Genomic DNA, 18,886 nt, shown 5'->3' with positions numbered 1-18,886 from the left:
TAAACGCGCGCAACGTGCGAGAGGATATTTCCGGGTAGACGAGCCCAAGATTCGGTGGCAAGAATCTCGGCTTCGGTGTCTCTTACAAGCGGGGTAAGAATTTCGTCGACTTACAAATATGGGGACGCACCTTCGAAAGCCGAGCTCGTTCGTCGGTGTACTGGATGGGCGGCGAAAAGGCGTCCCTGCTAGCCGACTTGTTCTCTGGGTCGACACTCCGGCAGCTGCTGCTGGTGATGTTCTGGACAGGATGGACCAGCCCAAAAGTCCTCCGTGTCCCGATAAAGCTTGCTGCGATCTCAAATACTCTCCGGGTACGTATTTTAATTGCCAGTCGTTTCGCGCACGTGGTAATAACGCGTTGCTTGCCCGAATATTCTGACTTTGCGCGCCTCCTTCTCAGTGCGACTTGGCAGCGTCGCACTGCAGTCCAAGCTAACCTTTCGCGACTAAGCCAGCGCGCACAATTTGAATCCGCGACTGCTCGTTACACCCCCATTCCAGACGCTGCGTAGTCTACGGAGCAGCTCTGTATCACTGTCGTGCGACTGTGCGAACGAATAATGTAACTGGATGCATTAAAACTGGATATTAGGTAATAAATTAAGAACACACAGGATATAAGGGGAGACGAGGTACTTTCATTTCCCCCAACTACAACTCCTTCTTTGCCTAATTTTTCTTGCGGTCTCAGGGTACCTCGGCCAAGATCTTCTTGTGTGCAGCTCTCTCTGGGCATTGATGTGAACATTCCACGCATGGATGGCCGCAGAAGTAGAACCGCGGGCCCTCCTTCCTCTTCTTTCGCGGGTATTCCGTCCGCTGCTACTTCTTCATTCGCGCGCACTTTTTTTTGTGGCACGCCCGCGCTAGGCAAGCCTGTGTTCGCCGCGCCACTAGCTGCTCGTGGCGCGCCTACTCCCCCAGGAGCTAGCGCGCTTTGCGCAGCTCGCTTTGACTTTATCGAGCCCTTGGGTCGTCCGGACTTACGCTATAAAACTTGTTGACTCGCTGTCGGCGCGCTCACCGTTCCATTTTTTCGAGGCCGTCCGCGCGGTTGACTAGAGGGCTTCGGGGTCGTAATGTTTCTGGGCTTGCCGTTTTTAGTTACCGCAGCGGATGTCAACACGTATTTTCCAGGCCGCTGTCTGCGTTAACGCTTCTCTCTCGTCGCTACGCCCGTCGGCTCGAGAATTTTTTCATTTGGCACTAGCTTTTCTATTTTCTCTTCCTTGTCTGTCAGCTTGAATGCGTTCAAACCAACTTGAGCCGTAATTGTGTATGGACGTAAGGAAAAACCAGCTTCGCCGTGATGCTTTCTGCTGCAGATGACAATACATGTCTGCGCTTGGCGACGACGTCGCAAGTTTGAAAGTTGGCGCTCGTCGGCTGACATCGAAGTATGGTGCCTGGCGAGCGTGCGCCTCGCCAGACAGTATCTTCGCACACTCGTGCAGAGCTGGTAGCTTGGCAAGGCGGGCTTGCTACGCTCCCACGGTCTCCTGCTGTGTCGTTTCTTAATCCTCTTTTCCTACCAGAGACGCTGGCATGATAGGTTGTCTTCCGAAATTCATTATTCTGGGTGATGGCTCTGTACATGCACTGCAGTGTTAAACAAGAAAGTAATATCGCTGAGATACTCGTCCCATGATCGGTGATTTTCTTGAGTAAATGAGGCAATCTCCTTTTTTACGGTCCGATTTACCCACTCCACTGGATTTTCCTGTGGATGGTATTGCGGCAAATACGAATGGTGAATTTCTTGAGCTGCCAGATTCTCATGTATCGTCTTGTTATTAAATACATTACTAAGGCCTTTGCACCACGCGCTTTGCCATAAAACCTGGTGGTGTACGCTGCTCTACCTTGCTCAGCTGAGAGAGTTGACAACGCTGCACGTACTTCGCTATATTACGGTACACACTCAGCCAGAAGTATCTCTCGATTACTCTCCTGTATGTTTTTCCACGGTCAAAGTGTCCTGCCGTCGGCTGATCGTGACATTCTTGCAACACTTGCCGTCTTTTTTATATTAGTACGACGAGCCTCTATGCATCGTTGTCGTCTCTTATTACTCCCGCGATCTCCAATTTTCTATTCTGGAAAATTTTCTGGGTTATTCTTGACTGCTTGGTATCTGTTGTTATTCTAGCGGTCTTGGGGTTGCGGTTTTTAGCTAATCAAAGATATCGATTGCTCTGTCTCATCATACATCCGGGACAAAGGGTCTGGCACGTGATAATCAGCGCTATTGCGGTGCTCTAGGGTATATTTGTGTCCTTGCAACTTTAGCGCTTAACGCCCTAATCTGCAGGCGGGATTTCGCAGATTGCATAACCTTTTACGTATTAACTTTCGCAGAATTCTTAACCTTTTACGTATTAACAAAACTTGCGTACAGCAAAAATCACGGCCAAGCATTCTCGCTCGCTGACCGTGCAATTCCTCTCAGCCGGCGTGAATACCCTGCTGGCAAATTTAAGTACTCGCTCTTGTTCGTCTATGCGCTATGTCAACACAACACCGAGTCCTGTATTGCTCGCATCCGTTTGTATTACGAACTACTGATCAAAGCTTGGGCAGTGCAGTACTGGAGCTGAGGCGATGAGAGCTTTTATCGCCTCGAACGTTGTTTGCTGTTCGTCGCCCCAAACAAACGGCTAATCTTTCTTTGGCCAAGTCAAATGCCAACATCGTTGCAAAAGTTGTCAGCCAACATTGCGTAGTAGTAGTCTACGGCGCCATGCCGTGGAACCGTCTAAGTTGTTTTAAGTTTATTGGCTCCAGAAAATTTATAATCGGAGCAATGTTTTTCGGATCTGGACTGGAGTCGTTTCTATTGACTAACAGGCCGAAATATTTTACCTCTTGTTTGCAACACAGGCTCTCTTCTCTAATATTTACGCTTAAGCCAAATTTTTTAATACGTTTTAATACGTGCTCAAGGACTTTTACATGATTCTCGAACGTCTCCGACGCTACTATGATATCATCTAAATGTGTGAATGCGTGCAGCTGCAATTCCAGCGTAATTATTGTATCCATAAGCTGCTGGAATTTCTGCTGCTTGAACTGGAAGAATCCTATTCTGGGTACTGTCAACGCTGCGTACTGATTGCTTCCTTCGCTGAGCGGCATTTAGTAGTACGCGCAACTTAGATAAAATGTAGCGTGCCTGCTGTAGCTTCCTCAATATCGCATTTATTTGCGGCAACGGATACGCATCGCTTCGTGTAATCGCGTTCGCTTTTCCTAAAGTCTACGCGAAAGCGATATTTTCGTTTGCCTTTCTTACCATGGCCACTGCTCGTACATTTCTCTTTCAGGTTTCCTATACACCGAAAAATTTAAAAAAAAATACTTTTCCTAAAGTCTACGCGAAAGCGATTTTTTCGTTTGCCTTTCTTACCATGACCACTGCTCGTACATTTCTCTTTCAGGTTTCCTATACATCGAAAAATATTTTTGCTTTATCGGCCTTGTGGTCTGTACCTCGATGTGATGTTCCATCCACGTCGTGAAGCCGACCTTATCTGTGTCTGAGCCTATGATTTTGTCAAGAAGTGCTCGAAGTACTTCTCGCTGTTCACCATTTACATCTGCTAACCCCACTAAGGCCAATTTTAGCGCACCTACTTCCATAGCGGCTTACTCGACGTCAATATGTTCTTTGTTCTCTTTAAAGTACAATTTGGATGTCGTTGGGTCTAATACGGCTTTAGATTTTAACATAAAGTTTACACCCATTATGCAATCTGTCGGAAGATCCGATACTATGGCGACACGGACTACTTTCTTAAGATTTATTAAGAAGATTACCGACTTAAAAGTGTAACCAGACGTAACCTACGATCTCTGTGTAGCTGCTGTCGGCGAGCTTAGCGCCACGGCCTTGATTCGGCATGACTTACCGTTCATGCGCACTTGCAAGTTGCAGCCCTATGGATCCCATACATACTCAGGATGCACTGTTGTCATGCAGGGCTCTAAACCGAAAACTGTTGATCCTTGCCTGCATCCACCAGCGTTTCTCCTAGAGCGTATTCTAGTTACACGGAAGATTTTTGTTGTCTTCCGCGTGACCTCCCAGAATCGACTCGATCAACTCGTCCAGACTGGGTTCGATTCTGCCGGGCTCTGTGTGCTTGTCTTTGCATTGGCCCACCTTATCTTTCCCGTCGGCTATTTCTGCTGCAATGACGAGAGCGCAGCGGACTTTTTCTCGCTCTTGTCTGCCTGCTGCACTTTTCCTCCCTCCTCAGGATCTGGTGTTATACTTGCGCCATCTTGTCGCTTCTCAGGCGAGCTGCTGCTCGCCGGATGCTGCTCGTCAGCGTTCGCTACTCCGGGGCATGCACTCCCTTTCATTGTTTTCAAAGCTTCACGCGTAGAGAATGACTTTTTCTCTGCGCAGGAAACTGTAGGGCCTTTCCTACTTCAGCGGTCTTTCCGGAGTTTTGCGAGAGCTTGTCGACCGTGCTTATGCACTTGCTTCTCCTTTTCCCTCCGGGCAGTCTTTCTTGAAATGCCCCGGTTCCTTGCACCTGTAGCATAAGAGCTCACCCTTGGGCTTACCTGCTTGCTTGCTCCTGTGCTGGCTGTCGCGCTAAAATAAAGGAGACGTAAAAACATTCCTATCTAACACGCTTGCTTGATTCCACGGCAGGCAAATTAAACATTTTTTGTTAAGCTCGCTGTTCCGAGCAGCGAGTTCAACCTTTAGTCAATAACATAGTTGTTGTCATCCGCACGCGACTCCGTATTGTCGCGTGCCTCTAGACTGCCTTTCCACCAGCGTATTGAGCCTGACTTGAGTGGGCGATCTCAGCGTTTGCACAATACTTGTCAACTTTTGTTTGTCGCAAAAAAAATGCAATTTTCTGCTATAGCCGCTTACGCTGTGCCGTAAATTGTCGCATACGACACGCGTATCGAATACTATTTTATAGCACGTTTGACTAAAATTCGCCAAGAAAATTACGATACCAGTGTCTTTGATAATATGTTTATATGTGTCACGTGTAGATACACATCACGGGTGTCTAATTACTATAAGTGAGCGAGTAGAAGAGTGCAATGCGGTGACGGCCGTGTCGCGACGACAGAACGTTTGCCTTGCAAGCCAGAGGATCTTGGTTCCAGCCCGGGGTCGGTCACTTTTCGTTGCACTATTCACTCGTAACATCTGATGTATTGATTATTTTGGTGTCTATAAACTTCTCTACCACATTTATAATTTGAATTCAAAAAGCATTGTCAGCTGCATAACAGCAATTTTGGTATCATTACCGTAATTTAAAATGCCGCCAACGAAGGTCTATATCTTATATAGAATAGTAGTTATGACCAATTGTCTAAAATCTTACTGCGGCGAAAGTCAGATTTTGGAATTTCATGTTTCTTAGGTTCATTCGAATAATGCAGTGATTTGGGCAACTAATAGGGTTATTATACTATTATTATAAAGTTCATATCTTGGTACATAAAAGACTTAACCTACAATTCAGATGTATTCTTATGTATTCTTACCACTATCCTACTCATCCTTGGTATCTTATCTATAATTTAAACGCATTTTTCTGATATAACTGCTTGTTTCGTTGATTTTAATATGTTATAAACTATTGTAATACACACCAGTGTGAAATACGAGTGTGTTGTTCACAAAAATTGTCGTCTGCACCGTGCCAGAAAAGTACCCTACATACGCCATGGAAAAGCGTGCGGTGTATGCGAATTTAAGTCACGTAGTGCTATAAAGTATATATTTATTACCCATATAGCACCCAATCTTCCAGCAATATTGTTTAAAGGTAGCATTTGCAGATTCGTCAGATTAAGAAATATTGTACCAGGGTTATATAACTTTCGGAAATTTTCCCTGCAATGTTGCTGTAAGGCATCATGTCCGTTTTTGGATTGCATTTCCAAAAGACAATAAGCATATTGTGGCAATATTGCTCGAATATTATTTGTAATATTGTGTCAATATTATAAAATATAGGCGAAAATCACTATAGTTAAAAAAATTAAATAAGCTTTTTTAGGGGCTCCCATCCCCGCTATTCGGGGACTATAAGATGGATGATAATTTCCAAAATGGGCATGGGAGCCCTTGAAAAATTTGTTAAGTATTTTAATTTAATGTTTTTCGCCTATGTTTTACAATATTGCAAATAATCTTTGAGCAATATCGACACTATGCTTATTATCTTTTGGTAATGCAATCCAAAAACGGACATGATGCCTTACAGCAATATTGCAGGGAAATTTCTTGAAGGTTATTTAACCTTCGCACAATATTTTCGAATCTGACGAATCTACAAATGCAACCTTGAGGAAATATTGCCGAAAGATTGGGTGCTATATGGGGCATTACATTAAAGTGATTAATTTTCTTTTTTCAGTGGAAAGTAGGGATGATAGAGTTTTGATAAATTTTGATACGTGACTATTGCGCAAAAGCGGGATTCCTATGAACGTATATGAATTTCTAACCTCAAAATTAGATCTTTTATAGTTATAGTAATTGAAATGTTTTAATCATACCCTTAAACTAAAAAAAGACCCTGGATCCTGTTATTCTTCGATTGGGTGTTCGTTTTCAAGCGCGATCTCTGCAGCTTATGTTTAAATTTCTGTACCTCAAAAAGCAGTAGAAATTTAAAACGCGCGTAGCGCGTCTAATAGTTGCTAGTAATATAATATTTTTAACAGTTCTTTTTATTTTTGGTATCACATAGGTCAAAATAAATGGTTAATTGAAGTTGTCTACGACGAAAAAATGAAACCCTACAATAAGCAGGGCTAATGCGCGGGCTTAATTATCAAGGCGATTTTTGGGGAAAGATCTCTAATGCAGAGCAAGCTCACAGGCCGAAAAAGTAACTGAAGAATCGGTTATAAAATAAACATAATGAATCTGATATCGATGAGGAAGATATTGAAGGAAATGAAAAGATACACCAGTCGGAAAATTAGATGACACCAAACTAGCAATGTGTTTCGGTAAATATAAAATTTATTATTATTTATACAAGCATTTTTAATTAAACTATGCTAAAGTTAATCTGTCTTGTAACGATCGCTCTCAAAATCTCCTGTTAAAATAAGTTGATAGAAGTCGATAAGATGTCTTATTGACTTGAATAGTGAATTTTATCCATGTCTATCGGTTTTAATTGGCTTTTCCAGCGGAGTCTCTAATCAGCTGTTCATTTTTGGGCGCAATCTCCTATAGCCCCCAATCTTTGGGCAATATTGCCCGAATGTTGAAATTCTAGATTGGCCCGATTAGATCATATTGTGGAAGGATTATATAACCTTTTTTAATTTTTGAGCAATATTGCTGAGGACTTATCTCAATATAATATTTCCAGATTGCGCAATACTGTACATACTTATGCTGCAACTATGAGGCAACATTATTATCATATTGAACAACGTTTTACTAACATTGCAATAATATTGGAAATTTGCTTCCTCCTAGAGGCAGCTTTTTTGCATTAGATATACAAAATTTGTATACTGATGCGAAAATTCTTCAACATTGCAGCTATGTTAGTGACATGTTGTATTAATGTTGCCTGATGGCTGCAGCAGTATTATATTTAATGTTGTGCAATCTGGATATGCAATATTGAGGCAAGATTCGATGCTGTAGGGGTTTCTGCAAAAACGCTACAATGAAGAATCGGACAATTTTGTCCTCAACAATATTGCTTGAAAATGTATAGAGGTTATGTAATTCTTCCTCAATATTATCTAATCTGGCCAATCTGGAAATTCAACATTCAGGTAATATTGCCCAAACATTGGGGGCTATATGGGATCTTTACGTATATGCATAAACTCCTGTCCTCAAAAAAGTAAAAATTAACGAACATAACAAAAAGAGCGTTCATAGCGCATCTCAAGTACATACTTGACTAAGTAAAATTAATATTGACTATCCAAAATACTCGCTCACGTATTAGGTTTAAATCAGATACTCTTATACCTAATTTATATGTGGATATTTTGTTTTTGAATTTTACATTATGAAATTTACAGAACTTTACGTTCATTAGTTAAAGAATCATCACATAAAAGTCAATCCAGAAGTTAATGTTCTTACGGAAATGGGTAACTTTAATACCTATATATCAAAAAAATATTCTATATAAAATGGCCTGCACAAAAAAGGAAGCGGTTAAACGAAAAAGGTAACGTATTTCAAAAGAATTAATTACATTAATTTTGTTGCAATATCAACAAAATATTATATACTGTAGAGTACTATAATACGTGCATTAAAGCGCAGAACGCGCTTAAATTCACCTAATACTCTATATTACATTTTACAGGATTATTATATTTTATAACTCTTAAGTTAGAATTTTTTAATTTAGCGCTATTAAAACAACCACTCATGGTGAGTTTTTAGATATCAGTTACAGAGCCGCCATCAACCAATCATATTTATTAATTTATCAGAATCAACCAATCCATTTTCCTTTAATTTTCCAGTATTACTTTATTTAGGTAATACACAAACGTTGCATTCATAAATCTTGCGTTTTTTAAGGGTGATGATAATAGATCTCACTATGCAATTTTTTTTCATAGTCGCAAAATCCAATTCAGATGAAGATAAACAATTAAAAAAATAAATAACAAAAAGTTACTGTTGAAGTGCACGCAGAACCAATCAAGAAAAACTTATAGATAAAAACACATGATCGCAAAGAGAGAAAGAGTAAGTCTAAGTTCCAAAAGGAAAAACAACATAAAAACGTGGAAAAAAAACAAAGTAACTTTAGTAATAGAAGAATTTGTAGAAAAATAAGGAGGTGAGGTTAAAAAAGAAAAAAATGGATTAGTGCTAGATGAAAACAATACAGAAAAACTACGAAGCGACGATATCACAGATGCTGAAAATTTCTTTGTCGATTCTACAAATTTGTCAGATCTATCGTCTGCAAGATGAATTAAATTTGTCATACACTGCAGCAAAGGAAGCTAAAAAAACCCATTGAGATAGGATTGAAAACTGAATTATTTTTAGTATTGTTTTTATTTTAGTATAATAACATTGAAAATAATTATTATTACATAAGAATGCTTCTGTTCATAAGCTCGCATTTTTTCAATTATGAATAACAATAAGAAATCGTATATATTTGTATACGTTTAATTTTGGAAGAAATATATTATAATTTGATAATAAAAGATAAATGCCGATAAATCAATTTTAAATTAATTGCTAGCTAAAAGAAATATATATTAGACGAAAAAACTCGATCTGATTATCTAACGAATTCTACTGTGAATCATTATTGTGTTTGTTGTATTAAAAGTCGATAACAAACAATAAGAATGATTAAAATCGATTCAAACTATACAACAAAATTGCGATTGAAATCAATACACCATGGATATTTTATCTAATTTTTTGTGTTGGCTTTATTAATTTATATCGTACTTATCACATTTTATCGAGTTCTAATGCTAAAAACGTAATTCAGATTTACCATTAGAATCGAATTCATTTCGATTAAAATAGGCATTGTTAAATCGATTATCAGACTATATATCTCAATTCCTGTATTGACAATTCATATGGATTCAAACGATAATCTTATTTATTTCTATAGACTTTTTCTAAGTGATACAAATAATTAATCCTGTGACTGATTGGGGTCTGAGTGGCCATACTAAGTCCCTTCAATATTATGACGGTTCTTTATGTTTTTTGAGGAGAGAAATCAGAATTTCTTGGTTACCAAGCCCGTACTTGGTTCAGTTTTTTGTTAGAAATAAATTAATGTGAAAATTAGCGGATTTTCTTTGTTTTGAACGTCCCCCCATGGTCTGATGGTTCTTCATGTTTTTTGCCCTTACGAAAATAATGTGAAGAGATTAGTGAATAGATCTCTGCAGAGATTTCTGCACAAATCTGTGCACGAAATTTAGACATACCCTTTGAATTTTCAGAATATTCTTAAAGACAAAATAATGATATTATTATTTTACGAAGATATCCGAAATTTTTGTTCAAATTAAATTATTAAAAAATAAACATTTTGGAGTTTACACCCTGTTGAAAATCACGGATTGAAATCGATTGAAATTTAATCTACTTTGATCATTTTTAATACAACCAATCGACTGCTCTAATTCCACAGATTAAAATTTCATCAAATTAAATTGCTTTCAATCGAAATGGTTTATGCGCCAATTAGGCATTAAATTGAATACATTTTTATCGACATTTATGTAACCATTTTGTGAAATGTTATTTATCTGCAGTTTTGACATTAAATTTCAATCGATTTGAATAAAAATTGATTGTTGTAGCAGCACATCGACCCCAATGTATTTATTGACAATTAGCTATTAAAATACTTTAATCGATTTTAATAATCAGGGGTGTAATTTTCATTGTAATGTTTTTAATTGTAGTTTCGTGAATACATTTGAATTGATTTAAATGGCTATTAATTGATACTGTTGAAATATAGGCGCTAACACCCGACATACGTCTCATACCGACTACTCGGCATAGGTCATATATATATATATATATATATATATATATATATATATATATATATATATATATATATATATATATATATATATATATATATATATGACCTATGCCGAGCGATATATATATAGCGCCCATAGCGCCCATGACGTCGAGTCGACACAGTCAGCCGCTCAGCTCAGCCCGCTAATACTACTAGTGCAAGTCTGCCTGCGTGATGCGCTGCTAGCAGACACCGCGTAGGTGGGGCTGCTAAAGTATAAGCGCACTCAGCAATTAACTAATTAATTAAATTAATTAAACAAAGATCAATTTATAATACGATATAATACGCGTGAACGTAAACTTATACGTCTAGTGTAAGTATGCCTGCGTGCTGCTCTGTTTACAGACACCGCGTAGGTGGGGCTGCTAGCGTATGAGTAAACTCTGTAGTAAATTATTAAGCAATTAATTTAAAAAAAAAATGACTTCAGTTTGTAAACGTGTACATAGGACAAAGACACGACAATCAAATAGTAATTATTAATTGCGAAATGTTTCAACAGATCCAAGCTCAAGCTCGGACTGGGAAGAGATACAAGAAAAGATCCTGGATGAGTTTGGAATGCAATACGAACGGCCCGACGAGAAACTCTGGCTCACGCTCTGTAACAGAAATATATGGATAATCAGCAACAAAGATAAAAGACTCCTGCTAGGTAATGAAGTCATGTCTGTGCATAATATATGTATATATGAATGTGTGAAAAGTTTAACGTACTCGTAGCCAACGTAACGTACGACACAAAGTTTGCGGATCTGTGAGAGGTTTAATACAAAAACATGTAATTGACTTGGTACGTGCACACGTACAGACACTTAGTCAGTGTCCCATGCTCAATAAAAACTAGACCCTCACACAGATATGCCAAACCTGGTCTCGTGCTCAGTGGGTCTCGGACGGCAGGAGCCGTGCTTCGGCACACATTCTGCAAGAAGAGACAAGGTTAGTTGGGGAGCTTTTCTTTTCGAAAGTGCCATGACTGACTGCAAGGTAGCTCGGTGCTTGTGTAAGGTGATAAGTGACGTACGCACCAAGGAACCGTATTATCTGCTGCCGAAATGACAAGATCAACATGCTACGATTGGTGACCTTTCTCTATTTCTGGTGACAGAAGATAAAAATGCAGCAAGGTCAGGCTTCAGAACTTAAATTAGTACGAATGGAACGTTGAGTTATCATCGAAAATGCGGTACGAACAGCTATAAAGACATGTCTCCATGGAAAGATTGAAGGTAGCTGCAGAACGCCTTAGGATCGGATTTGACGATCCGAGGCTGCCGGTATGGACCTCGAAAACGATTGTTCAAAGTAAGGTAGTATAAGGATAAAGAATAATTGTTCGAGTTCTGTCTAAGATTTAAAAATCTAGTAAGAAAATACCAGAACGATGAAAGAATCTCCAAGCTAAGAGAAGTAGAGAAGAAAAGCCTGTTCTACAAAGCAGCAATACAAGCTTTTCCGGAGATAGTCACGGCAGAAAATTTAGCAGTTCATAGTACGGGTAGAGAGATTACTTATATAAACAACTAAAATACTTTACTTTTTAGATTGACAACGCATACCAGAAAATTCCAGAGAACACTGCGTTATTTGAAGAGATGCTTTAAAAGCAAGGACAGGCAGCACAAGCGACACGAGTGGTGTGGCAGTCAGAGCCATGTAACCGCAGATTGTCCATCCCAGGATATGAAATGTTTCAACTGCAACAACTTTGGCTACATATCAGCTGACTACATCACACCGAGTAAAGGGCATGAGTCCTTATGCAAAAGATCAACCCAGAATCATAAATATACATAAACCAGATCCGGATTTGGGTGAGTGGCATTCGCCAAGGTCCAAAGACAACAAGAGACTAAGTTTGACAAACTGTCGTATGAAACCGTGTTGCTAAGATATACCGACACAGGCTATTTGCTGCTGAACCCAGAAGATGGTAAAGTCTACGAAAGTCAAAATGTACAATTTATCGAAAGCAAAGTCTTCGAAGATGTCTACAAGCCCGAAGACACACAAGTTGGACAATAACTAACGACACTCTGAACAAAGAGACTTGGTTATTCGACTTCGAAGAGAAAACCCCAATTTAACCAGAAGAAGTGGAGCCAATACCCAAGAAGAAAGGCAGACCACGCTGATCAAAAGTCAGCAGCAAAGCCACCTCCAAAGGTGATACATAGACCAGTTACTCGAAAGCAGACACAGAGTAAAGACGCTGGATCTGCAGTCGATGTACAGGATGAAATCGAAGGTCTGAGTACATATAGTCTGTATGCATTGTTAACTTCAATCAATGGAGATCCAAAACTAAATATCCAGACTACAAGGCAAGAATTGTTATAAGAAGATTCAAAGATTCGAACCTTTACGATCTTTGCGAAACATACGCACTCGTGTCTCGCCTTGCGCTTATGAGACCAGTTCTGGCCATAGGAGACAAACACGACTATGTAATGTGGCAACTGGACGTCAAAGCAGCATTTCCCATATAGCACCCAATCTTTCAACAATATTTTCTCAAGGTTGCATTTGTAGATTCGTCAGATTCGAAAATATTGTGCGAAGGTTAAATAACCTTCAAGAAATTTCCCTGCAATATTGCTGTAAGGCATCATGTCCGTTTTTGGATTGCATTTCCAAAAGACAATAAGCATATTGTGGCAATATTGCTCAAAGATTATTGGCAATATTGTAAAACATAGACGAAAAATATTAAATTAAAATAATTAAATAAGGTTTTTCAAGGACTCTCATGCCCATTTTGCATGGGAGCTCCTGAAAAAGCCTATTTAATTTTTTTAACTATAGTGTTTTTCACCTATATTTTACAATATTGACACAATATTACAAATAATATTCAAGCAATATTGCCACAATATGCTTATTGTCTTTTGGAAATTCAATCCAAAAACGCACATGATGCCTCATAGCAATATTGCAGGGAAATTTCTTAAAGGTTATTTAACCTTCGCACAATATTTTCGAATCTGACGAATCTACACATACAACCTTGAGGAAATATTGCCGAAAGATTAGGTGCTACATGGGTCTTCACAGTCCAATAAAAAGGGAAATATTCTTAGAGATACTAGATGGTTTCGAAGAATATGAAAACCAGTGACAGACAAAAGTCTGGAAGTTCCACAAATCCTTGTATAGATTGAAAACAAGTCCAAAGAATTGGAACGCACACTTTTCAGAGTTTGCTAAGCAACTAGGCTTCCTGGCAAACAACAGAGATCCATGTTTGTTTGTGTATGCTGAAAACAATAGCCGAATAATAATGCTGTTGTATGTTGATGACATATTGCTGACAAGAAATAACGAATCCAAGATGAGAGAAGTGCAGAAATAACTCAGTAAAAAGTTCGATATGAAGTTCCTTGATGAGCCTAAAGAGTTCCTAGGGATCATCATAACCAGGAATAGGAAAGAAAGGACCACAAGACTGGACCAAATTAAGTTTATAAACAATATGCAAACAAAATTTGAATACGTATAATCAACTCCCATGGTAACCAATCAAGTGCTTAATAAACAAAGGAAGCAACGATAGAACGAACTGACGAAAGAGAAAGTTGTAAACGAGCGTGCATACAGAAAAGTGGTTGGCTCTTTGATGTATCTGGTATTAGGTACAAGGCCTATGCAGTCAATGTCCTAAGCAGACATCAGCAGAATCCAACCGAGAACGAATGAGAAATGGTTACCAGGATATTCAAGTATATTGCCTACTCTGAAACTTGGCAACTGACGTACAAAGGCCTGAATAAGGGAATGGAAATTTTTCAGAAGCAAGCTTTGCGGATTGCAAGAACTCACTCATTACCAGCGGCCACGTAGTCACGCTGTACAGAGACATAATAGCGTGGAGAACGCACAAACAAGTCTACCTAGCTCTGTCTACGTGTCAAGCCGAATTGCCTTAGCCATGAGTGATACCTGTAGGAAATCAATCAGCATGAGCTTGTCACTGAAAGTAATTCCGGATATGATGTACTTTCCAGTCATCTTGTGGTGCGACAACAAAGCAGCATTAGCTTGCACAAAGATGGATGGAAGTAATAAACTAAGGCCATGAGGGTGTGAGGACTATGTCAAACAATGTGCTCAATTAGGATATATAAAAATAGAATGGATCAAATAAAAGAAGCAAAGAGCAGATATTTTCACTAAGCCTTTGCCCTCTGATAGCCATAATAGATTGGCCAAATTTTTACTAGGTGATTAATATAGTTTTCATTTTACAGAGTAACGCAATAGAAGACAGCTAAGTAGCGGATCACGAAGAAGACTTGACGATGCTGAGTGTAATTGGGATGGAGTATTGGAATATAGGCGCTAACACCCGACATACGTCCCATACCGACAACTGCTCATAACGCCTATGACGTCGAGTCGACACAGTCACGTGATCTGCCGCTCAGCTCAGCGGCACGCGCGGGCTGCCGCCTCACTGTTCGCCAGCTCTTCGAGCAAGCAACATCTCGCGTACCACGCTACGTTTCTATTACTGCGCTCTGTCTCTTTTACTTATCTTCCGAACGGAAGAGCCCCGGGCGGGCGGCATTTCTGCCAGGGCAGTTGGGTGAACCCTGAGATTTCGGTAGCCTCGGTATACCCCCCGCGAGAGGAAGGGGGAACGATCAGTAATGTTCCGAGCTGGAACTAGTCGAGTGATCGACGGAACATGTTGAGGGTGGTGAAGATCAAAACTAGTATACCCAGGCCCTTGTAAGCTAGTCGGGCTCTAACTAGCTGCTTGGGACTCTAGCCCTGAGAACGCTCCGGCGTAATGTATGGTTGGCCAATGCCAAAAACGAGTAGGACGTTTAAAACGTGATAGCTTGTTTAGTACACTCCGGTGGAAACGTTTGTGAACTCTCTACTGGGGAGGATAAAATCAGTACCACGGGGTCGGTGAGCCGCAGGATAGCTAATCCTGTCCCGACAGGGTAAAGGACTCGTGGTGGCGGTGGTTAGCCCGCATGCTGGGCAGAAAGTTTTTTTTTTTTTTTTTTTTTGAACATTTCAAATTGATTCAATTTATAATATAATGATACTTATCTAATTAAATTAATTTTAATCGACATTTTTTAATCATTTACAATCGTCTTCGATATCATACATTTTACGCTTTAATCGATTTAAATACTTTTAATTCCTTTTAATAATTGTAATAATTGAGATTAAGATATAGTCTCAGAATCGAATCATTTTTCTTTAATTGATTTTAATCCAGGTTTATTAGCAGGGTAACCAGAGTATTTTTATTATTATGCAGATAGTAACACCCATATAGGCGCTCATCATTATATTATTTTTTTGCTCTTAAGAATGTTTTTCTGAAAATTAAAATAGAGTCCAAATTTTGTGCATTTCTGCACAGATCTCTGCACAGATCTCTGAACATTATTTTTGTAAAGGTGGGGCAAGGAATTCAGATTTATTGTTTACTAAGAACATACATGGTTCTATTTTTCATAAATGAAAGTTATAAACAAATAAATGTTAAATATTGCGGTTTCCTTGGTTTCGAAAATCGCCTTGTTTTTTAACTGTTTTTATATTTTTTGGAATAAGGAATTCCAAATTGTTAATTCTTAGGCCCCTAGATAGTCCAATTTTTTATGAACAAATGTTTTTTATGAACAAATTCTTAGGCCCCTAGATAGTCCAATTTTTTATGAACAAATGTTTTTTATGAACAAATTCTTGGCCCCTAGATAGTCCAATTTTTTATGAACAAATGTTTTAAACAAATTAATGTAAAATATAGTAATTGTTTCGTTTTTTTAATAAAATAGAATTTAACAAGCGTAATTTTTTGTATTGTTTCATTGGTAACTAATATTGGTAATAATGACAATAATAATACAGGTACAAGTAAAAAAAGATAGCCGTTTCCGCTGTAGAATAGAGCAGTTTTATCTAATGTCGCTACCGCAGCGACGCTTGGTGGAAAAATTGATAGAAGTCTATAAGATTTTTTATCGACATGAATAGTGAATCTTAATGCCATTCTTTGCATTAAGGTTGGATAAAATGCGATAAAAGTCGATGTAGGCCGATATAGGTCGATATAGGCCGATAAAAACTGTATGCGAAAAATTATATTTGAAACCGATAAAATTCAAGCTGAATTTGAGTTTATTGATTTTAATTGTAATTTTTGCATAGAGTTTTTATCGGCCTATATAGACCTATATCGACTTTTATCGCATTTTATTGAGTTCCAATGAAAAAATGGAATTAAAATTCACCATTCAAGCCGATAAAAAATCTTATCAACTTGAATGGTGAATCTTATCGATTTCTATCGGTTTCTATCGGCTTTTTCCAGCGGGGTTTTTACCATCCCATTATCGCATGCAGAGTGACTATTAGCAAATAAGTTACATGAACATTTTCAATTTTGTTACTCATCAGTTCCATAATGGTCACTACTTTTAATTTCATCATACTTCTTATTCAAAAAATTAATTTCTCAAGATTTTTGATGTTTTAAAAGGTAATACATAACCTACATATCCTCGAGATAGAGACAACTTACCAACCCGTATGGAAATTTTCAACGGTATTATAACGAGAATCACCGTACGATTGTGATACATTTCGGTACATAACTGTAGACTTGTGTACGTTCACGTACATTCACATACATTTTTAATATAGCATTACACGTAATCGTACGCAAACGTAAGCAATTGCGCGAACGTACGCACACGTACGCCAACGTACGTGACCGTACAGAAAATTGCTGGAATATACTCATTTATACGAATATATGAACAGCTTTATACATTACAGAGATAAAACAATTTTTATACGTAAAATTTTACGATTCTAAAAGATACTCGCTTGTGCATAAGTGTACGTAAGCGTACGCGAACGTACGTAAAAGTACGCGAACATATACGTGAACGTACGTGAACGTACGCAACTGAACGCGAATGTACGCACAATTATACATGTTTGTACACAATTGAACAGAAAAGTAATATTTCTTGATTTTCTGATTTTTTTATATAGAAGTACACAAGGGAATTTTTAATGACTCGCGGGAGATATTTTATTCATATTAAATGTTTTATAAAAAATATCTATTTATTTAATAATTATATCTTAAGTTAGTTTATATATTTAGTAAGCATTGATTTGTTAAGGAAACTTATAATATTAAAATAATTGTTTGTTTAAATCAAATTATTAAAAAATAAAAATTTTGTATCTCACAGCTAGTGTTTTGGTGTTATCATCTGGATGGAAAAACCGTATAGGCCCTGATTATGTGAATTTTATAAATTTTATTAATTTAAAACAACTTCGAAAAAATATACTAAAGGTTAAAAATTTGTTGACGATTATCAGCTGATTATCATTAGCATTTTATCTCATAAAAACGCATATTTGTAACTATCAGCTTTATGACGGTAGCTCGGCCGTCATTATTATTTTAAGTTGTTTGTTGTTTATGCTACTATTCACCGTTTCCGTCGGCTGTGCAGAAGGCACTAGATTCTACCGACTATAACCTATCCGCGCACAGACGTAAAGACGTATGAACACGCGGCGGTGATAGTAGTACTCAGGACGTGGATTCAAAAGGAGGAAAAGTCAATGAACACTCGCGGATTATTGTAAAACTTAGACTAACTGTTTATTGGTGCTTGGCTTACACAAACGCGCCAGACGGGCGCATGCCAGCTACCAGCATGTAGTCGAGGTGAGAGAGAGAGGAGGCTTAAAGTCGCCCGAGTAAGCGAGAGTTGATAAGAACTAGTACTTACAGATGTACGTGGCCGGCATGGCCGTTCTAACCCACGCGAAGATGGTTTCGGATGGATTGTCCTCGGTTCGGTTGACCTCGCAACCCTCGCACACAATAATCGCAATCGCAGAGTGTCTATTCGCGAAACGGAGCGGAGCGAAGACAGACTCGGAATGGCTCGCTAGCGCGAGCACAGATTTACCTATGTCCTCTGACACACTGTTGTCAACTCTTGACAGCAGTGTGTGAGCAGGTGGCAACATTGTACGTTGTTGAATTTAAATCTCTGTCGATGCTTATTCTCTCTCTGTCTCTCTTACTCTCTCACATGCTGCGCCTTTAGTAGCTGTAACAACAGAAGTATTATACAGAATGTTGATTCTGTCCCGGAGAGACGTCGTAACGTGCTCAACGTGCGTTAATTGCACTGGCAACCGTTACAGCTTAAATAAAAATATTAAGCTGATATCACTTGATAATCAGCTGACGTTTTGGCACGATTACCAGCAGATTATCAGCTGATTATTAGCTAATAATT

The 18,886-nt window shown here is 38.7% G+C and overlaps 1 protein-coding gene across 24 annotated transcripts in view; it reads left to right on the top strand.

Annotated features, from left to right (window-relative positions):
• LOC100115682 (sodium/potassium/calcium exchanger Nckx30C) overlaps positions 1 to 18,886 on the top strand; it is a 570,283-nt gene that overhangs the window by 436,438 nt on the left and 114,959 nt on the right. For 4 of the 24 annotated variants that reach the window (XR_004345111.1, XR_004227592.2, XR_004227564.2 and 1 more), the window contains one exon: positions 6,744 to 6,831. The exons of 11 other annotated variants lie outside the window; for them this stretch is intronic. Coding sequence is in view for 2 of the 13 variants with exons in the window: in XM_031929760.2 (XP_031785620.1) it covers positions 6,744 to 6,811 (68 nt within the window). In the remaining 11 variants the exon portion in view is untranslated. Of the gene's footprint in view, positions 1 to 6,733; positions 7,010 to 8,052; positions 8,204 to 18,886 lie in introns of those variants that run through there. 9 more of the 24 variants (XR_004227575.2, XR_004227609.2, XR_004227568.2 and 6 more) reach the window with 6 other exon arrangements.

This window comes from Nasonia vitripennis (genome assembly GCF_009193385.2).
Source record: "Nasonia vitripennis strain AsymCx chromosome 1 unlocalized genomic scaffold, Nvit_psr_1.1 chr1_random0003, whole genome shotgun sequence".
In the NCBI taxonomy this organism is placed as follows: domain Eukaryota; kingdom Metazoa; phylum Arthropoda; class Insecta; order Hymenoptera; family Pteromalidae; genus Nasonia; species Nasonia vitripennis.
This window is presented reverse-complemented; position numbering and strand designations above follow the sequence as displayed.